This window comes from Dendropsophus ebraccatus, chromosome 8 (assembly GCF_027789765.1).
Source record: "Dendropsophus ebraccatus isolate aDenEbr1 chromosome 8, aDenEbr1.pat, whole genome shotgun sequence".
In the NCBI taxonomy this organism is placed as follows: Eukaryota; Metazoa; Chordata; class Amphibia; order Anura; family Hylidae; genus Dendropsophus; species Dendropsophus ebraccatus.
The window spans coordinates 28261207-28284231 of NC_091461.1; the positions used below are offsets into that span (position 1 = coordinate 28261207).

Below are 23025 nucleotides of genomic sequence, written 5' to 3' on the forward strand. Positions count from 1 at the left end.
AAAAGACTAACCTCCCTAGGGTACTATTACACAGGCCGATGGTAGCCAGGTCAATATTGTAAATGAGCGCCAATCTAGCAGATTACTGGGCCTAGTACACGGCCCGATAATTGTTTAGCAACGGTTGAACGGACATTGTTAGCGATGTCTGTGCAGCCCTTGCCCAAACAGTTAATAAATTACCCGTCCAGATTCCTGGTCTTCTCTTGCCCTTTGCATGGGTCCCGGTCCTGATGGCTGCAGCTTCAGGGCGGCCTGTCTGAACTGACAGGCCGCTCACCCAATCACTGGCCGGGACCGTTGCGGCCAGTGATTGGTTGAGCGACCTGTCAGCTCAGACAGGCCGCTCTGAAGCTGCAGCTGTGGAAGAGAAGACCGGGAGCGTTGATTGGTAATTTATTAACTGTTTGGGCAATCATCGGCTGATGATCGGCATGGAGCGTCTAATCAGGCCAACTCGGCCGATTGTCGTTCTGTGCAATAGGGCCCCTAGTTGTATTAGGGCCCTTAGTTGTAAAAATAATATAAAAGAGTTTCCTTACTAGGACTGTCACTTCAAGACCATCTCTTTCCATATAGATGGGGATGTCATATAGAGGGTGGACCTTTGCTCCGGATTTTTCAGTATCAGCCACTACAAAGACCCAAACCAATTCTAGATACTAATCCTAGACTTCACTTATAGAGGCCTCACAGCCTACACAGCTTGATAAATCTTCCTCTAAAAGTTCTAATTTCTCATCAAATAAATTTATAGCATATACTATGTAATGTAATCCATCTCTTTACACACTTTCCATTTCTACCTTTTAGCCAGTGGTGGAAACATTTTATGGTTATGATGAAGAAGCATCTCTGGACTCTGATGGTTCCTCGATCTCCTACCACACAGACCGGACAGACCGCACTCCCTGTACTCCAGACGAGGATGTGGAAGAGGTGATCTGATTTCATTTATTTAGTTTATAGAACTTTTTATTGAGGGTTCAGCCAGTTTTGGTATTCAGGATGGATGGAATAAAAAAAAGAAAAAAAAAAAAGTTTATAAAATATTTTCTGTCCGGAAAAAAATTTCTAATAAATATGAAAGCAGCATTTATGGACAGAATAGAAAGTATTACCATTTAATAAAGCAGCATTTGATCCCGATAGGGTATGGCTAAAGAGGAGACAGAGTTGAGATTCCGCCAGTTGACCATGGAATACCAGGCCCTGCAGCGTGCCTATGCACTTTTACAGGAACAAGTTGGCGGGACCCTTGATGCAGAACGGGAAGTTAAGGTAATATTTTCATTAAAATAAAGAAACAGGAGATGGTCCCTGATGATTGGAGAATGGCCAATGTTATACCTATTCCACAAGAAGGGAAGTAGACAAGAACCCAGTAACTACAGGCCAGTTAGCTTGACATCTGTATTTTCAAAAATGATGGAAACGCTTCTAAAAAAATAAGATAATGGATGACCTAAGAATCAACAATTTGTCACAAAAGTGCTGGATGCTTTTATTTGTATAGCGCCAATTTATTCTATAGCACTTTTTGCCTATTTTGGTCCCTGTCCCCATTAGGTCTCACAATCGAAATTCACTTATCTGTATGTTTTTGGGTGTGGAAGGAAACCAGAGTACCTGGAAGAAACCCACATAAACACGGAGAGAACATACACACTCCTATGGAGGTGGTGCCATGGATATCGCCTATCTGGACTTCACCAAAAAGAAATGATAGAGAAGTTAGTGAGAAGTGGCCTTAATCCCTGGATAGTTCAATGGATTTGTGGTGGGCTGAAGGATAGATATCAAAGGGTTGTTGTTAAAGGAGAAGTCTGGAGATTTGAAAAACATGACAGCCGGCAAGGGAAGGGAAGAACAATCATAACTTACCTCTCCTCATGCCTCTCCAGTGTTGGTTTGCCACTCTGTGATGCCCCCTGGGCTATGGGATCTCTTGCTGCTCCAGCGTCATGACCCAGCTGATGGATTGCCAGTCAGTGACTGGGATGGGACACTGCCGCAGTTACAGTTGATTGGCTGAGCGGACAATCCATCAGCCAGGACGTGATCGGAACTCAGGGGAAAATGCCTTTCCGCCGGGGTTCTGGAACCTGTGACTCTGTGCTTCAGGGGTACGGAGAGAGGTAAGTAGTGGTTGTTAATTTTGTTCCCCCTGCCAGCTGTCAATTTTTTTCAAATCGTCAGACTTCTCCTTTAAAGCGACTCTGTACCCACAATCTGACCCCCCAAACCCCTTGTGCCTTTGGATAGCTGCTTTTACTCCAAGATCTGTCCTGGGGTCCGTTTGGCAGGGGATGCAGTTATTGTCCTAAAAACAACTTTTAATCCTGCAGCCCTGTGTCTAACGGCCAGGGCTTACATTTGTTTATGCATTAGGCTGGCACCACCTCTCCGTCCTTCCTCCCCACCCTCCTCATCATTAGGAATGATCCAGGAACATTTACTACTGTTTGAGCTTTGCACAGGTATCTTAACGATCCAGCCCATGTTCATTATACAAACAGGTGGGGAATAGAAAGCAATCTGCCTGGAGCATTTCTAATGATGAGGAGGGCGGGGAGGAAGGACAAAGAGGTGGTGCCAGCCTAATGCATATACAAATGTAAGCCCTGGCCATTAGACACAGCGCTGACGGATTAAAAGTTGTTTTTATGACAATAACTGCATCCCCTGCCGAATGGATCGCAGGACAGATCTTTGATTCTGGGTCCTATTGTTCTGGGTCCTATGGTTCTTTTTAAAATGTTAGTAAGTGACATAGGAGAAGGTTTGGTTGGTAAGATTTGTCTGTTTGCTGATGACACAAAAGTGTGCAATAGGGTTGAGATCCCTCAAGCAATATGAAAAATTATTTAGCTTTGCTACATAAGTGATTAAAACAATGGAAACTGAAGTTCATTGTTTCCAAATGTAAAATAATGTACTTGGGGAGGAGGAATCCTCTATCCGAGTATCATATTGGCAGTTCTGTGTTGTCAAATACTTCAGTAGAGAGGGCTTAAAGGGGGTAGGGATTGCTGACAGCTTTAAAATAAATCACTAGTGCAATCAAGTGGTAGGGAACACAAATCGTATGCTAGGGTATATACCTAAAGGTATAACCAGTAGGAAGAGGGAGGTTGTGATACCATGGCTGACCATGTATAGAGCTCCTAGCAGCTTTAAGGGCTTCTTTCCCTCAGCATGGTAGAACAACAACTCTTCCAAGGCCCATGCTTCTACCTGGTTGGCAACCCAAAAGACCAGTATTCCTATTGGCAGCCAGAGCAATCTGACATGGCAACATCTCTGGGCTTAGCAGCCTCCTGTCCAGTAGTTATGCAAAAAGAAAATAAAGGTTAAAGGCGTTAACCAGCACTATAAAAACATGGCCACTTTCCTCCAGAAGAGAAACAGATTGCTGAACTTAGGGAGACCAGCCAAACAACAACACTGCCAGCTGCTAGTGAAAGCGCTCAATGCAGTGAAGTCCTAGGTGCATTGCCCCCTGGGAAACATGAATATGCAAATATTCAACTTTCCTCCAGAGACAGCCTTACTCTTGTCTGCAGGTTGGGTCCAGGTTTTGTAACTCAGTTCCATTGAAGCGTATGGAGCTTAATTGCAAACCGCACCTGAGCTGGAGACAAGATCGGTGCGGTCTCTGCATGAAAGAAGCCATGTTTTTGTAGAGATAGATAACTCCTTTAAGATGTACAGTGAACACACCATATTCTTTTCCATGCACAATGCAAAGTCGACATCCATAAACGTATCAGTGAGCACTCTCTCTCAGGGAATTTACACCCTCCTTTCTGAGAAAAATAATTACATTGAACTAAGGATAGAAATTTATAGCTTTTAGCACGACCAGAAGAATCTAAGCCCCAATTAATGAAAAGTGAAATATTAATACCGATCTCTATTTCAGCCTTTATTAGTCTAAGGAAACAAGAGAAAAATCGTTCACTGGGGAAATTCCATTAAAGCAAATTTTCCTCTCTATTCTGTAGATGAAAATGATGTGTTGAATAGGTTTTGATGTATCATAAGCTATTATTTTAATCCATTGTATCTGCATATATCCTACAGACTCGAGAGCAGCTGCAAGCAGATATCTATCGCTATCAAACAAGAATAGAAGATCTTGAAAAAGCCATGGTTGAACAGGGTCAGGTGAGACATACTGTATGCTGAAAAGATGTTTACACTTCATGGATTAAAGGGGTACTTCGGCAAAATCTTTTTTCTTTCAAATCAACTGGTTTAAAAAGTTATATAGATTTGTAATTTACTTCTACTTAAAAATCTCATGTCTTCCCATACTTATCAGCTTCTGTATGTCCTGCAGGAAGTGGTGTATTCTTTCCAGTCTTAGATTATGTTCACACTACGTAAGTGCCGCAGAAATCACGGTTGTTGTTACAATGGGCGTGATTTCCGCGGCACTTACATAGTGCTGCAGCCTGAGGGAATCCCGGCCGGATTGCATACATATAGTATACACTCCGTCCGGGATCCCATGCAGCGCCGTAGAAAACTGACATGTCAGTTTTCTGCAGCCGCTATTCAGTGAATAGCGGCCACAGAAAACCTTGTCAGTTTACACAACCGAGCGAGCGGCTGTGTGCTGTGGGGAGTTCTGATGCGGCCACGCATGGATGAGTCCGCATTAGAACTCTGCGGGCCGAAAGATCATCCGGCCGGTACTGCAGTACCGGCCGGGATGATCTTTTCAGAGACTGGCCGTTCCATGACCCGGCCGGGTCACAGAGCGTCCGGTCTCTTACTGACTGTGAACGTAGCCTTTCACAGTGCTCTCTGCTGCCACCTCTGTCTGTGTCAGGAACTGTCCAGAGCAGGAGAGGTTTTCTATGGGAATTTGAAAAGAATACACCAGACTGGAAAGAATACACCACTTCCTACAGGACATACAAGTCTTGAAAACTAGGTATCTCACATCTATTTACAATGCTGTCCACTGCCTATTGTTAGTGAAATTCCATCTCTACTAGTGAGAAACCAAGACAGAATACAGGAAGTGTGGGCGGGGCTTAGCTAAAAGCATGCTGGAGAGTAATCTTAGACTGCAGGTGTATATTCTGAGTGTGCTTGGCCTTTTCCAGAGGGTCCACACTGTGTCTGAAAGGTAAAGCTATCCTTGAGCACTTATTAGGTAGCTGTTCCTATAAATACTTGTGTTTTTGATATGTGCACAGTGTTGGCTCCTGAACGTAATCTCCACTCCCTAAAGCTTCTCAGCATCATCATCATCTTCATAACCAGCAGTAATAGTTCTCTGCTTAGACCAGGGCTGCATTTGTAATGTAATTTTACAAACTCAATGCATCAATAACCCCTCCCCCACCTACATACAGTCCAGTGCACTTTGTCCAGCATTGTCATAACCAAGCAGCGGTCCCCTCAATTTTGGCAAATTCAATTTGTGTCTTAAATATCTTTGTGTGGGGACACATAGCGGTTTGGGTAATGACTACCAGTCCCGTATACCAGTATTGACTACCAGTCCCGTATGCCAGTATTGACTACCAGTCTAATAGGGGCCAAATTTGTTGCAAAGTCTTGCAACCTAGAGCTCTCAAAATTTTAGGAAACTACAACTCCAAGCATCCTCTGACGGCCATGATCTTTTGGGGGCATGCTGGGAATTGTAGTTAGACAGCATCTAGAGAATGCTAGTGGAAGATCTTTAAATTATCTGTATATTAGCAATATATATATATCACCCATATATCCATGTGCTGATATGTTACCAGGACGGCCCTAGACATAGGGTCATGGGTATAGTGGCGCCCCCTATTGATATGCCATTAGATCTTCTTTATTTAGGCACCCCCACCCCACTCCATGCTTTGTAAGGGTATTGGAAGTAAAACCCTCCTCTTCTTCATCACATCACGTTTTGATCACAGAAGATTAATTTGGAAAGCTTTGATCAAAACAATCTTTTAAGTCTAATCGTTGCAATGTCAAAGCCATCTTGGTGCGGTAATACGAGCACGCCTGTGTCACATCCCCTTTGTAGATGTGCAGTTTGATCAACAAAAGCCGAGAATTATAGTGTTGATGCTTGTGGTACTCCATGTGCATGAAAGCAATGGGAAGAACAAGGTAACCGCAATTAGGATGTAAAAGTATTGTAATTTATACATCAGCTATAGCATTATAACCAAAGTCGTTCTTATTAAAGATGAGTGAACCTGGAGCACGCTCAGGGTTATCTGAACCCAATCGTGCCGCATTTCATTACTGAGGAACTAGGGTGCAGCCCTAGGGAGTCCTGGAAAACATGGATGCAGCCTATGGCCTATGACTATATCCATGTTTTCTAGCAGCTTTAGGGCTGCATCCAACTTTTTCAGCCACTGGTAATGAAATGAGGCATGCTTGGGTTTGAACGAACCACAGCAAGGTTCACTCATCTCTAATCCTTATACTTGACCAAAGTACTTTATAACTGGCCAGCTATACCGCATATGGCTTTAGACCTCCCTCCTCCCCCTTTACAATTACAAATATAGGGGGAGATTTATCAAACACGGTGTAAAGTGAAAAAGGCTCAGTTGCCCCTAGGAACCAATCAGATTCCACCTTTCATTCCTCACAGACTCTTTGAAAAATGAAAGGTGGAATCTGATTGGTTGCTAGGGGCAACTGAGCCAGTTTCACTTTACACCATGTTTGATAAATCTCCCCCTTTTAAATTTATCTTTTGTAATATTAGTTGGTACATTGATCACTCACATCAGGGATGTTAAACTTGCATCCCTCCAGCTATTGCAAAACTACAACTCCGATCATGCCTGGACAGCCGAAGCTTTAGCTGTCCAGGCATGATGGAAATTGTAGTTGTGAAATAGCTGGAGGGACGCCAATTTTACACATGTGACTTAGGATCCATTTACACAGAAAGATTATCTGCCAAAGATTTGAAGCCAAAGCCAGGAATTGATTTGAAAAGAGGAAAAATCTCAGGCCTTCCTTTATGACCTGATCTCTGTTTAAAGTCTGTTTCTGGCTTTGGCTTCAAATATTTGGCAGATAATCTGTCAGATATCTTTTGTGTAACTGGACCCTTATACTATTCAATACATCTTAAATATTTAAAATGAACCATTTAGAACAGGGATGGGGAACCTGCGGCCCTCCAGCTGTTGCAAAACTACAATTCCCATCATGCCTGGACAGCCAAAGCTGAAGCTGAACAGAATGATGTATCACTTACATTGTTCTGTGCAGCTGATTTGGAGATATCCTCCTGGATAACATGGACAATAAGTATTCATCTCTATTATCTATCTATCACCTATCTATCTGTCTTCCCCTGCTGCTCTATCCTATGGTGGTCTTCTTCTCTCTCACACCCCCAGACCTGAGGGTAGGCACGGTGGAGGAGTTGGTGTTCTTCTCTCCCCGCAGTGCACCTTCCAGGTCATTCCCCCTGAGCCCTCACTCTCCTTCCCCTCCTTTGAGGTTCACACCCTCAGACTCTTCCGCCCACTCCCCCTTAGAGTAGCTGTCATCTATCGTCCCCCTGGCTCTCCACGACAATTCCTCGACCACTTTGCCACCTGGCTCCCTCATTTCTTATCTGCTGAAGTTCCCACACTTATCCTGGGTGACTTCAACATTCCTGTCAATACTCCTATTTCCTCTCACGCCTCTCAGCTTCTCTCTCTAACCTCCTCTATCGGCCTCTCTCAGCTAACAAATTCTCCTACACACAAAGGAGGGAATTCCCTGGACCTGATCTTCTTCCGCCACTTTTCCATCTCCAACTTCACAAATGATCCCTCAGAGTTATCAGACCACAACCTTCTTTCTTTCACAATTACAAACAATCGCCCCCCTCCTGACACTCCTACCCCACACATATATAGAAATCTGCGTGGTATAGACACTCACCAACTCATAGACTCTCTTCAGTCCTCACTGTCCCCAATCTCATCCCTCACCTGCCCAAACACGGCCGCACAACACTACCACAACACCCTGAAAACTACCCTAGACTCTGTAGCCCCCCCTACTCTCCGCACACCCCGCCACAGATGCCGGCAGCCCTGGCACACCCCGGAAACTCGCTTTCTTCGTCGGTGCTCTAAGACTGCTGAACGTCTGTGGAGGAAATCGAGAACCTCTGCAGATTTCATTCATTACAAATTCACCCTCAAATCTTATTACTCTGCCCTTCACCTCGCCAAACAATATTATTTCACCTCCCTCATCTCTTCACTGTCAAAAAACCCAAAACGCCTTTTCGACACCTTTAATTCACTTCTCAAGCCCAAAGCTCAGTCACCTATCACTGACCTCTGTGCTGAAGACCTGGCCTCCTTCTTCAAAACCAAAATCGACAACATCCGTTCTGACATCACCTCCCAGCCCCAAAGCCCCATAGATCCCATCCCCTCTCCCACCTTCTCTTCACTCTCTTCTTTTGATCCAGTGACAGAGGAAGAAGTCTCCAAGCTCCTCTCCTCCTCTCGTCCTACTACCTGCCCTAGTGACCCTATTCCCTCCCACCTCCTCCAGTCCCTCTCTCCTGCTGTCACTACTCACCTCACCAAAATATTCAACCTCTCCCTCTCCTCTGGTATCTTTCCCTCCTCATTCAAACACTCTGTTATCACCCCGCTACTGAAAAAACCTTCTTTAGATCCATCCTGTGCAGCCAACTATCGACCTGTCTCCAATCTCCCCTTCATCTCTAAGCTCCTGGAACGTCTTGTCTACTCTTGCCTTACTCGCTATCTCTCTGATAACTCTCTTCTTGACCCTCTACAGTCCGGCTTCTGACCCCTTCACTCCACCGAAACTGCTCTCACCAAGGTGTCAAACGATCTGCTGAAGGCCAAGTCACAAGGAAACTACTCCTTGCTGATTCTCCTGGATCTCTCAGCAGCATTTGACACTGTGGACCACCAGCTTCTCCTCTCCATGCTCAGCTCTCTTGGTCTTAAGGACTCTGTTCTCTCCTGGTTCTCTTCCTACCTCTCTGACCGCTCCTTCAGTGTATCCTTCTCGGGCTCTACTTCTTCTCCCTTACCTCTCTCTGTTGGGGTTCCCCAGGGATCAGTCCTGGGTCCCCTCCTCTTCTCCCTCTATACAGCCCCCATCGGACAGACCATCAGCAGGTTTGGTTTCCAATACCATCTTTATGCTGATGATACCCAGTTATATACCTCTTCCCACGACATCTCCCCTGCCTTCCTGCAAAATACAAGTGACTGCCTATCTGCTCTCTCTAACACTATGACCTCTCTGTTCCTCAAACTTAATCTCTCTAAAACTGAACTTCTTGTATTTCCTCCCTCTAACAAACCTAAACCCGACATTTCCCTCTCAGTCTGTGGTACTAGCATAACTCCTGTGCATCAGGCTCGATGTCTGGGGGTCATGCTAGACTCTGATCTATCCTTTACTCCCTACATCCAAGCTCTTACACGCTCCTGTCATCTACATCTCAAAAACATCTCCAGAATCCGTCCATTTCTCAACACTGACACTGCTCAGACTCTGACTGTCGCCTTGATCCATTCCCGTCTTGACTACTGTAACTCCCTACTAATCGGTCTTCCTTTCTCTAAGCTCTCCCCTCTCCAGTCTATCCTGATCGCAGCAGCCAGGCTCATCTTCCTCTCCAGCCGCTATACCGACGTCTCCTTTCTGTGCCAGTCACTGCACTGGTTACCCATTAAATATAGAACACAGTTCAAACTCCTCACCCTCACCCATAAAGCTCTCCACAACTCTGCCCCTCCATACATCTCCTCCCTCATCTCCACCTACCATCCTTCCCGTGCTCTGCGCTCTGCAAATGACCTCACACTAACCTCTTCTTTAATCAGAACTTCACATTCCCGCCTCCAAGACTTCTCTCGTGCTGCACCAGTTCTCTGGAACTCTTTACCCAAAGACCTCAGACTTATTTCCAACATCCCCAGTTTTAAGCGTGCCCTAAAGACCCATCTCTTCAGGCGTGCTTATAACATTTCGTAATCTCGTCTCCCTTTGCTATCCCTTCTCCATCCTCTCTATAACTTCTTCGGTGCTAGGTACACTGTCCTTGTCATCTGAGCTTAGAAAATGGCTTGTGACTGGCTTGCCCAGCCGCCTATAGGCACTTAGAGAATCCATGTACAATGACTGGAACATTGACAAATAAAGCACTTGTTGCCTCTCGTGTTACTCCCAGTCATCCTAGCCTGTAAGCTCTTGAGAGCAGGTCTCTAATTTGTTGTTGTAATTTATTCATTGTATAATTTAATATATAACCTGTAACGTATTTATATATATTTAAATAAGCGCTGCCGAATCTGTTGGCGCTATACAAATAAATATTATTATTATTATTATTATTATTATTATTATTATGTGCATAAGCCCAGTAGTCCTGGATATTCATGAGAAGCAGAAAACTCTGCCCACCAGCTGCTGTTTGGAATCTATCCATCTATTATCTATCCATGCTGTGTATAGACAGTCAACTGTCAATCAGCAGTTGGAGGGTGGGGGGAGGGGTGTGGCAAGAATCCTATTCTCCTGCATATTAGGGGAACGGCTGAACAAAATGATGTAAGTAATACACCAATCTGTTAAGCATTTCTATCACTAGTTTATGCCGCCCTCATTTAATGCAGCATAAACCTAGTGACAGATTCCCTTTAAAAGCTTTTTCTTGCTGTTCCTTTTTCGGTTGGTGCCCAAATTTTTAAAACAAACACACACGGCTGATTGCGGCCTTCTCTTCGCATTTATTCATACGCAATGTATTCAATTAATAAACCTTGCAATAAGCCAGTGCCAACAATCCCAGCATCACCCTATGCTATTTACCCGCCATACTCTTTCCTCAATCCATCGGCAGCACCTCCAAGGCTCTGTTCTGCAGGTCCCTTGGTGGGATCCACCAACTTGCACTAAAGACTGCTGCTATCAGGGAATCTAAGGTTATTGGAGGAAAGATCAAAAGCAATATCAGAATATATGACTTTCCTGAAAGAGTAGTAGACACTTGGAACAAACTTCCAGCAGATGTGGTTGGCAAATCTACCATAACTGAATGTAAACCTGCCTGGTATATACATCTATCTATCCTAAGATAATAATAAAGGAAATACTATAAGAGCGGACTAGATGGACCAGGTGGTCTTCTTCTTTGCTTTTATGTTGAATTGGAATACAATGTTCACGGTTAGCGAATGCGACAGCTTTTTGTTTAATTCACAAATCTGAGTTATTAGAATCAATATCTTCATAGCTTTCTTCTGCATTGAGTAAGACCTTAGTATACACATAGTACAAGGCTGACGGCTTGACTGCTTGCACACAATAGATCGCTTTCTCATACTGTAATACTGTAGTGTATGAAAACATCCGTCTTGTAAAGAGACAATAAGACCCTGTAACACAAAGCAGAAATAACATTGGCCATTCAGCCGCAGCAGCAGGGTGACATTTGTGTCGGCTTTGTGTTTGTCTATTTTTTTTTTTTTTTCTTAACATAATCAGTTATAAAACATGAAGCTATCAAAAGACTTGAAAATCTAATAGGATAAAACAAGCCGCAATGAACCTTTTCATAGCATGTGTTTCATAGTGCCCCCTAGAGGACTTTCTAGGTATTGTTTCCAGATTAATTTCTATATTTCCTCTTCTTCCCCCCCCCCCCCCCCCCAAGGATGTGAAGTGGATAGAGGAGAAGCAGGCGCTGTACAGACGGAACCAGGAACTCGTTGACAAAGTAAAAAGTCTCATGTAACTGTGTTGCTTATAATGTCATGCTAAAGGGAATCTCCACCTTATCGCTGTGTGAATATTCTGCACTAATCTCTTACTATGCTATTATAACAGCTCCAAATCTCCTGTATAAATATATAATAACTTGGATATTTTCACATATAAAATTATATTTTATTTTACATAAAAAAAGATATGTGCCATCTGTGTTTATGTTGGACGCACTCTTGCATGCCGTAGCAGCTGTGCAGTGTATTGCAGCTTTGTCCAATACACTTAAAGGGTTTATCCAGCATTAGAAAAACTTGGACACTTTCTTCCAGAGACAGCACCACTCTTGTCTCCAGGTCAGGTGTGGTTTGCAGTTAAGCTCCCTTCACTTCAATGGAACTGAGTTGCAGAACCTGCACCCAAGCTGGAGATAAGAGTGGTGCTGTCTCTGAAAGAAAGTGGCCATGTTTTTCTGATGCTAGTTAACTCCTTTAAAGAGAATGTGTCATCAGAAAATGACTTATGATTTAAATAATGTTTTTACGTTAAACATATTTTTTAAGAATTTATGGTGACTTTTTTAAAATTTTTCTATCTGTATTATAAAATAATCCTGAGATCTTGCCATCTTCATTCTCACCACTGGGGCAAAGCTCATATAAGCTGAGCATGCTCAGTAATGTTTCACATTCATCTCAAGGGGACAGAGTCTGTCTTTTGTCATCTATGTCCATGAGGCTTGCTGTAAAGCATGTCACTAAATGCTGTTAGGAACAGCCCAGGCAAAATGGCAGCCCTCATAACAATGTACAAATAGTAAAATAAAAAAAAGTTAAAGCCAGAAAATAAAAAGATTAGAATAAAAAAAAGTATCCTACTCTAACCAGTAAAAGAAAATTTAGGAGACTTATGTCCTTTAAGGCCATATTAGATGGCATGATAATGTGGGGGAAGTGAACACTAAACTGTCAGGTCAACGCTCACTTCCCCCTCATTCTCCGCTCGCTGCCTGTGCTATTACACTCACAGTCAGCGAGCAGGGAGCTGGAAGGGGGGGGGGAGTGCCTGGACGATCCTTGGACCCATAGGAATCAGCTGCGATCTGCTGACGCTGCTTCTATTACACAGAGTGATGCTGCGTTTACACGGAATGTTTATCATGCAAATTTGCACGATAACGATCGAATTCGAACGATAATCATACGTGTAAACGCAGCGAACAATCAAACGACGAGCGAGAAATCGTTCATTTTGATCTTTGAACGTGTTCTTAAATCGTCGCTCGTCATTCGCAAAAAATTCACAGATCGTTCCGTGTAAACAGTCGTTCACCGATTTTACCAATGTGCGAGATAGGCTTAAGCGATCGCTAAACGAATTTTCTGTACGATATAACGTTCCGTCTAAACGCTGATCGTTATTAAAAAAAAATCGTTACTTCGAAATCGTTAATCGTACGATCGGGCCGTGTAAACGCAGCATAAGGGGAAGCAGACATCGCTGACATGATCTGGATTTTTCAACATGTTAAAAGACCACGATCAGTTGACATTGTGCATGTCCTAATACACCAAATGATTATCGCCCGGAACGGCCAGTAATTGGCCAAGTACGGCCGATAATCGTTTAGTGTAATAGGGCCTTTAATTGCAGCGTATTGCATTAAAATAAATAGGACAAGTCTGTAATATCCTGCACAGCCACTACTAAGTGTACAGCATGAAGGACCCATGCAAACAAAGAGGAGGTCGCTCCACTTACCTGAGCGTGCATGGCAGAGTAGTGTGCAGATAATAATGATTATAATAATATAAAATTATTTGCATGTGTAAAAGTAATTGATTGAATCCTTCATATTTCCAATATAGATCAAACAAATGGAGACTGATGAAGCCAAGCTCAAACATGACGTCCAGGATGCAAAGGATCAGAATGAACTCCTAGAGTTCCGGATTCTAGAGCTGGAAGTAAGAGCTGTTGAGCGTTCTGTTTTTTGGGATAGTTGGAGAAATCATTGCCAAGATATTGTTACTTGTAATGGTGACTTTCAGCTTTATTGATTATGATTTTCCCTGATTTTGTTCCAAGTATCACTCCATGAATGAGAATTATACATCTGCATTTGTTATGAGTAGAGATAAGTGAGTATACAGTAATAGCAAAGAGAGGCGTTTCATTAGCTTGTCAGTCGGCTTATCATCCAGCTGCCTTTGAACTCTGTGCCGCTCTTCTCCGGGTGTCAGGCAAGCTGGATCCAGTCCTAGAAAACGTCTCCCAGTTTCCCAGGACTGGATCCAGCTTTTTCAGGCACCCGTAATAGAGTGGCACGGACATCAAAGGCAGCTGGATGATAGGTTGACTGCCGAGCTAACGAAGCGCCTCTCTTCGCTATTACTGTATACTCACTCAGCTCTTCTTATAAGACGTTTATTAAAGGGGCTGACACACTAGAGAAAAGAAGTTAATGCAATACTTCCAGGGGAAATCTCTCTACGTAAACATTATACACACAGCAGCCTCTAGAGGGCAAATATAGAATTACACATGCTTTGCAAATGGCCTCTTCAGAGTCTTATAGGTTACCCTGAGTAGAATACCGTTTTCTATAATTCAATATGCGCTAATAGGGTAATATGGACTGGGGTCAACATTCTGTGCCCTCTACTAACCTGTCTGTTTTACTAAAACATTGTATTAACCATAAAAATAACAATTCTGGAACACTTCTTCATATAGCTCTCTGATGTGCCATTTTTTCTAGAAATGTATGACTAGATAGCCAACTGGGTGTTACCAGTTGGGGGCATGTCCCTACGCTTTTGGAGACTATATACTCAAAGTTGACAGTGAGAGACAGTGTATGGACTGTCACACCCAGTTGACTACTCGTAAATTCTAAGAGAAATGACAGAGGAACGGCACAAGACAGAAAAGATGTTCTAGAATTGTTAGTTTATAGGGAATACAAATAATTATTAGACAGAGTCATGAGAGGCCATGGACCCTCTTTAAGGTTATTCAATGTCTCTTGATCTTTGGTCTGTCGTGAAATGTTTGGCCAAATTTGGACCTGCCTGTATATTTTTAGATAGTAAACTAACCCCTTTTCTTTTATTTTTAGGAGAGAGAGAGAAGGTCGCCTAACATTAATTTTCACTTTATCCCGTTTCCGGAAGGGAAGAGCCCCCTACAGGTTTATTGTGAAGCTGAAGGGGTGACAGTAAGTCAGATAATCATGTAATCATGTATCCTTCAGTATTGGGGTCTCACTGTGCAGAAGCCTGGCGGATGAAATGTGGCTGCAATACCACTGATGACCACATGGAGGTTTTTGGCAAATCATGTGGCTATACTATCTGTTCCTTAATGGTTGATTTTGTTGCAAAATAGCTGGAAAACCGCTTGGCAATTAACAGTTAATAGAATTCTGCTACAATCGATATGTTCATGTAGTTTGTGGCTATGTTCACACTACGTAAGTCTCCGGACGTAGCACGTTCCGTGAATAAGCGGCCAGAGACTTACGTAGTTTGCGTACAATGGAAAGTATACGGCTGCACAGTTCACACTACGTACGAATTTACGCCCAGATCGTATGCGGCGCCGTAAAAAATGAACCAGACCATTGTTTGAGGACGAAAATGTCGTAACTTACGCCCGTAGCGTAACATGCGGTCCCGTACGTAGTGGTGATTTCTTCATTTTGCAAGATTTTTGTGCCGATCCAAAAGGTTCTGTGGGGTGTCCGGGGCTAGGCGAAGATTTCCAAGTAAAAGACCGCTGTCAGATCGCTACTTAGGGTGCTCGGGAAACGTAAGTAGACTACGGGCGTAAGTTCGCGGTCCGTACGTAGCCGGCCGCAACTTGCGTAAATTCCCGGCCGGAGTTTAACACGTATATGTCCGGCCGCGAAAATATGCGGCCGGACATATACGTAGTGTGAACATAGCCTGTGACTGCATCTTGGCAGCCCACCTTCTGCTCCAGGAGACCCACCCTTATAGTAATGGTTTTATCCACTTCTTCATAGGACATCATTGTTTCCGAGCTGATGAAGAAGCTGGACATTCTAGGGGATAACGCCGTAAGTGTATGTCCACTTTCTAAACTGCATGTCCTAGCTGTCTCGTATGTCTCCATGGCTGGTGTGCACACCACATACCATCAGGGTGCGCTTACAAGAAACATTACTGTAAGGAGAACAATCCATATTGGTAAGGTTCTCAGATGAGGTTGTAACATGTGTCTTAAAGGGAAGCAGTATTCTTCAAGAGAATCAGTTCTATAACATACTCTGAAGAGCTACAGCTAAAACACATTATGCCAGTCTCTGCTAATGACTGCTTGCAAATTTATAAAATCATGTCCTTCTAAGCTTAAGAGCTGTAGAGACCATGCTGAATGCATGCCTCCTCCCTCCTCCACCCTTCTCTGATTGGCTTTGGATACTGAGCCCTGTACATCAATCATGCAGAACAAGAAGGAGTGGGGGAGGAGGAGGCGTGCATGCTGCAGCTCAGCACACACATGATTTTATAGCTTTGCAAACAGCCATTAGCTAAAAGACAGGTATAATTTGTTGTCTCTCATGTCTGCCCATGTCTGCAGCTCTGAGCATGGTATACAGCTGATAAATCTCATCCAAACTTCAAGCCACCACCTTACATGCTGAACTGGTCTACCGTACCTCTGTGCTGACAACAACAAAATTACAGGGAATTACAGTCACTACCCTCCTTCTTTACACAGCCATAAGAGGAGGGGGGGGGGTTGTGATATTATCAGCTCAGAAAGGGGCAAACCCTTTTTAAAGGCTGTTTTCCTCCACCACATCTTTAGATTTGCTCCCTCTGGTGGACAAGAGTGGGAAATATGAAAAATTAATATTTAATAAAAAAAAAAAACACCAAAATAAATGAAAATATCTCCAATTTATTTATGTTTTTAAATGTAACTAGTTCGTATAGTAACCTTCTATCATTACATAAAATTGCCATCCTGCAGCAATGTTTTAGCTAGAAGTAAGAGGGCAGATTTACAAATCCTAATACATACACACATCTTCCTGATTAATTTAACTGGTGCATTTCTGACGGGAAAAACTAAAACAGAAGCATAAATTACAGCGCATGACAAGGTTCACATACCTTTATTTTTTGTCTGTTCGACGCCCGTGATTTCAAAGTAACAAATGTTATTTGAACTCTAAATCATGGACGTCCAAAAGAGGCGGTGAGTGAACCTAGCCCATTTTGCATCAGGACAAGGTAATACAGGAGGAGAGGCTCAAATTTATCACGCAATAGTCCAAACACCTTAGTAAATCTGCCCCAGGTGGGTTTGGAATGAATGGCAATGCTTGGCTTAGTTTTATAGAGTTTATGTTTGTTATATGCTAAAAGGATAATTCCACCCAAAATTTAAATATATAACCTTTTAGGGGGTGTTCAATGAGTTACAATTGAAACTCTTCCCATTTTAACATTTAAATTAAAAATTGATTTTTTTTAGCATGAACAAAACAGCTAAATATATGAAACTAACACAGTATAAAAGAAAAAACATAAAAATATATGGCTGGGTTCACACTTAGTATTTTGGTCAATATTTTTAGCCAACTTGGAGGAGAACCGACACAGAGAAAATCATTGATGGCTTTGTACCTTTTTTTAGTATTTTGAACCCACTAAAAATACTCAAAAAAATACCAAAAAATGTGTGACTGAAGCCAAACCAGAGAAAGAAGTTTTTTCTTGAACGCCACTAACAGTGGTTTTCCCGAATTAGAAAAAAAGAAAATCTACTGTCCTTGTCTGGTATTGCATCTACTTTAATGGGGCTAAGCTGCTGTACCAAACACAGACCATAGATAAAAGGGGCGCTATTTCTAAATTTTAAAATAGTTGATTTTTTTTCTAGTCCATACAACTCCTTTAATATTATTGTTTTTCATAATCTAGGTGGGATGATTCTTTAGCAGATATATGGTTTTCTACATGTTTGTAACCATTATCATGTACTTTGCTGCAGAATTTGACCAACGATGAGCAAGTGGTGGTAATTCAAGCTAGGACGGTCCTAAACTTGGCTGAAAAGGTAACTTGTATAAAGAGTAAACTGAATATGAGATATTTTTCTTGTTTCTTTTTGGTTATAATGGATGTCCTCCTCTTCTAGTGGCTGCAACAAATAGAGGTAACAGAGACAGCGCTACAGCAGAAGATGGTGGACCTTGAGAACGAGAAAGTAAGATATCAGTCACATAGTTGGCAACATTTGAAAAAAATTTCCAGGGACACGTTAGCGTTAAAAAGAGGTGTGGCTTGTTGTGGGTGTGGTCTCAGTGGGGTGTGGCCTACTATGGGTGCGGGTTCAAAATTTTCCAGTTAGAATTTACAGTCAGAACAAAACAGGGTGGATTTGTTTTAAATCAAACTGATTTAAATCACGATTTAAATCACGATTTAAATCACTAGTCAGGAAGGCTTGATTTAAATCAGTGATTTAAATCAAAGTTTCTACCTAAACTAGTTCTTGCTACTTTAACATGCAAGTAGATGAAGATTTTTAGAATCACTTTTTATATTACTTTTTTCTCCCCAGTTTAATGGGTTAATCATTCATATTTGGACACCACTGTTCTGTTGTACTTAGAAAGGAGAAAAATAATCCTGAACTTAATAACAATTTAAATGGATTTATTCAACTGAAACAATAACAACATTACAGCATACGTTATTTGCTTAAACAAACATCCATGTTAACTAATTTGGCTAAACAAAAAAAAAAAAAATAGTCCAAACAATCAGAAACATATTGTTTAACTTCTTGGACTTGGTACTGAAGGGGATGATTCTGTATTCATAGGTTTGTAGAACAATAGGATTAAGGTCTTTTTCTCAACTCTGTTCATGTTGTAACATTTGAGAACATATACAGCCTTTATTCTACTGAGTTAAACAACTCAGCTTTATCTCATGATGGAAGAACCTTTGGATGGTAAAATATTTTCCTCAAAAAGCAGTTTATTGAAAAAAATCCGATTTAAATCAAAAAAATCCGATTTAAATCAAAAAAATCCGATTTTTTTGATTTTTTTTAAAAAATCATTGATTTTTATCCACCCTGGAACAAAACAAAAGGAGCATTACACACGCCAGTATTAGGTTCTCAGTATATTACACACCCCAGTATTAGGTCCCCAGTATATTACACCCCCCAGTTTCAGGTCCCCAGTATATTACACACCCTACTCAGAGCAGGCTGAGACTCAGAGATAGCATTCTACTGACTGACTGTACATACTGACAATTTGTACCTATATGATGCAGCTGCACCCCATATCATCATACTACTACCCCCTTCATCCTACTGCTCCTCCATCATCATACTACTACCCCTTCATCTTCCTGCCCTTCCATCATCATAGTACTACCCCTCTCATCCTTCTGCCCCTCCATCATCATACTACTTTCCCCTTCATCCTCCTCCTGTCCCTTCATCATCATACCAGTACCCCCTTCAGCATCCTCTTGTCCCTTCATCTGTATTTAAAACCAAAAAAGCTATACTTACCTCACCAGTATGGTTCCTCTAGTCTCCCAGGGACTTCTCTCCCTGCTCTGCATGAGTGACATCACTTGTGCTGGAAAGGGGTGGGGCTTCCCGCGGCAGGGCGGAGCTTCCCTGGACATACCTGGACATTGTTTTGTGGGGCTGTCTCCACAGAATCATAACAGTCCCGGCAAAACCGGGACTGTTGGCAACTATGCGGTCACAGTCATCAGTCATTTTCATGTTGACCATTGGGGTGGTCCCTGGAGACTATTCCCTGCCCCACCAGTCTCGACTGATAGGGTTCTTCCTGTTTGGGTATAGGGAGAAAAGTATCAACCCATACTGGTGGACAGGGAGAAACTGCTAAGGACCACCCCAATGACTCTTGGTTTAGGTAGCTTGAAGCCAATTAAAGATTTTCTTTAATAGGTAGATGCTTTCTTCTTCTACCTTCTCATTATTGCTCTTTCATATAGGAGCTGTTTACAAGACAGAAAGGATATCTGGATGAAGAACTTGACTTTAGGAAAAAATCATTGGATCAGGCTCACAAGGTAGGAAGAAATATTGGTGTGAAGTAAACAATTTAGACTTATTTGACCTTAAAGGGATTCTGTCACCGCTTCTTCTAAAAGTTCCCTTTAAAACTTCTGAAAACACCCCCAATGCTCATGGGTGGGGTTTATACTAGACCTAACCCTTTTTGGGGCCTGGTTAACAGAACTGTTCCAGCTTTTTGCTTTAAATAGGTGAAATCTTCTAATTTCTTAATACTTTACCTTCTGGGGTAGCTTTCCCTTCAAGTCACTGCTTGACCCTGATAAGAAGCCTTAGAATATGACTGGTGATTTAAGCCAAGCCTTATCCTAAATACCTAGTCATGTCCTATGGCTTCTTATCAGTTACGAACTGACTGCAATAAAACACATGGATGGGTGTGGCGCTGTTTTTAAACATTAAAATTATAAAATGCCATCATGCAGATGGTCTGGACTCTTATAATCTTATAATCCGTGCCATCAATGACACTAATGGACAGATTTTGTCTTTACTAAGCACATTTTGGAGCTGGAAGCCATGTTGTATGACGCCTTGCAGCAAGAGACTGGAGCCAAGATGTCCCAGCTCCTTTCTGAGGAAGAACAGGATAAACTGAAGTGCGCAGTGGAACAATGGAAGCGGCAGGTCATGAGCGAGCTTCGGGAGAGAGACGCACAAATCCTGCGGGAGAGGATGGAGATAATTCAACATGCACAGCAGGTACGAAGCTATCCGGATAAACCATGTGATACGCAGCTACAGTATGCAGGTACACTAGGAAAAGCTGCAGCTGCATTGGCTTTTAGTCATTAGAGGGCAATGATTTTTTTTAATCCACCAATGTCCCCCAAAAAGTGGGAAATGGGGGGACACCCCCTCATTACAGCTACTGATGATAATGGAGGAGATGTCGGTTTAGCATAGATGACTGTGGGCTTATTTAGGGGAATATTAGGATTAGGCCACAAAATAACATGAATCCACAAGAGTAATGCAAGTCCGATTCCTCTTCTCCAATAACAAACAACAGTTAGGGTACTATCACACCAAGCGATTTTTTGCCGACTAACGATAAACGATCTCAAACGACCGCTATGGCAAACGACCCAAAATTGTTTGCCCAATTACACGGAACGATGATTGTTACTTATGATCGTTCTTGTGGTCGTTTTGTCATCGCTATTGCGTACATTTCAGCTATCACTCCTTATTGCACCGAACGATGTGCGAAGAATTTGTGAACGATCGAGCGATAAAAATAGGTCAGAATTCTATCAAACGACCAACGATTTCTCGTTGGTCGTTTAATCGTTGTCTGCTCTTACATGAAACGATTATTGTTGAAATCCGAACGATCTAACAATTTTTCGAACGTTAATCGTCCCGTGTAATACGGCCCTTACTACTTTTTTTAAACCTGTGCCGTATACCTGTTGTGCGGTCTTGGAGAGGAGGAATTGTGCTTGCATTTGTCAGTATGAGTAACAGCAAAAAAACAAAACCCAAGAAACAATGATGAAATCAGTTATTTTTACGTGGAGTAGGGCAGGTAAATTGTGTCTCAGTTATACTACTAAAGCAGATACATACAACCCATGGACAAGAGTGGTGCTGTTTCTAGAAAGATACAGACCCATTTCCAAGGTCTTGACTAGAGATGATCGAACAGGGCTGATGTTCAGGTTCGTATGAACTCGAACCATCGGTATTTGACTCCCGCTGCCTTCCCGTTCCGTGGGGAAGGTGGAGACGGCCTGAGACCCGCCTGGAAAACAGGAATACAGCCTGGGCCATAGGTTGTATTCCTGTTTTTTCCAGGCGGGACTCAGGCTGTCTCCACCTTCCCCACGGAACGGGATTCAAATACAGATGGTTCGAGTTCGTACGAACCTGAACATCATCGCTGTACGATTATCTCTAGTCTTGACAACCAGGCTAAAGCCTTCTCTATTGTGGATATTCCAACAGATATTGGTCTATACTCAGTCACAAACCAAATAAAACAAAAAGGTCTGCATGATATTCTGCTTAGAGATGAGCGAACCTGGAGCATGCTCGAGTCCATCCAAACCCGAACTTTCGGCATTTGATTAGCGGTGGATGCTGAAGTTGGATAAAGCCCTAAGGCTATGTGGAAGACATGGATATAGTCATTGGCTGTATCCATGTTTTCCAGACAACCTTAGAGCTTTATCCAAGTTCAGCAGCCACCGCTAATCAAATACCGAACGTTCGGGTTCGGATCGACTCAAACCCGAACCCGGTTCGCTCATCTCCAATTCTGACCATAAATAGAATTGCAGAGATGGGAGATGTATGGTACAACCTATATATATCCCACTGACACAGAGTATCCTCATGCTGTTGTTTATATTTGTTTTTCAGAGAATAAAGGAGCTGGAGGAGAGGTTAGAATTTCAGAAGAGACAGATAAAGGAACTAGAAGAAAAGGTAAAGCTATAAGCTAAACCTTCTGGAACCGTACCTAATAAAATGCTGTCCTTGGTACTGACCTTGTTTGCCATGGAGCATTTGCTAGGTGGACCTTATAATATTCTACGTCTTAGTGCAGTGATGGAGAACTTCCGGCCCTCCAGCTGTTGCAAAACAACATTTCCCATCATGCCTGGCTGTCCAGGAGGACAGCCGGAGGTTCCCCATCTCTTTCTTAGTATAGTAAATTAGATGATGTCTGATGTATATTTGACTTTTTTTATCTCTATATGTGACGGGTGCTCTTTTGTCTCAACGCAGTCAATGGATTATGTTTTGTACTTTTATTCTTTTTTGAGATTTCGATCTAACAAGGACCATTCTCTCTTTTCTGTCTCTTCCCTCTCATTTCAGTTTTTATTTTTGTTTTTATTCTTCTCTTTAGCTTTTATATTATGGTCTTAGATCTTACACACTTTCTACAAGGTAAGAGTCCTATGTGATGTGGAATATTGTAGTAATGAAGTGAAATGCAAATAATGCCATCATTATAAGACGCTGTAGCTGAGGTTGGCAATGAGGCAAGTCTATCTGTGTAACATGTCATTGCTCCTGGCCATCAAAAAAAATATATATATTAACTTTTTGTAATAAAAAGAGAATTTAGAAAAAAAAATTACTTTTCAAATACTCTTGATTAAAAATTAAAATATATTTTTTTGGTCAGGAAAGGGGTGAATAGTGGAAATC

The 23025-nt window shown here is 42.3% G+C and overlaps 1 protein-coding gene across 1 annotated transcript in view; it reads left to right on the forward strand.

Annotated features, from left to right (window-relative positions):
• Positions 1 to 22814, forward strand: part of JAKMIP3 (Janus kinase and microtubule interacting protein 3) — a 60135-nt gene extending 37321 nt beyond the window's left edge. The window contains exons 10-22 of the mRNA XM_069978944.1: positions 814 to 939; positions 1153 to 1281; positions 4087 to 4170; positions 11696 to 11758; positions 13614 to 13712; positions 14867 to 14965; positions 15776 to 15829; positions 17776 to 17841; positions 17923 to 17991; positions 19779 to 19856; positions 20359 to 20562; positions 22228 to 22293; positions 22690 to 22814. Of these exons, the coding sequence (XP_069835045.1) occupies positions 814 to 939; positions 1153 to 1281; positions 4087 to 4170; positions 11696 to 11758; positions 13614 to 13712; positions 14867 to 14965; positions 15776 to 15829; positions 17776 to 17841; positions 17923 to 17991; positions 19779 to 19856; positions 20359 to 20562; positions 22228 to 22293; positions 22690 to 22740 (1188 nt within the window). The 3' untranslated portion in view covers positions 22741 to 22814. The remainder of the gene's footprint in view (positions 1 to 813; positions 940 to 1152; positions 1282 to 4086; positions 4171 to 11695; positions 11759 to 13613; positions 13713 to 14866; positions 14966 to 15775; positions 15830 to 17775; positions 17842 to 17922; positions 17992 to 19778; positions 19857 to 20358; positions 20563 to 22227; positions 22294 to 22689) is intronic.
• Positions 22815 to 23025: the final 211 nt, after the last annotated feature.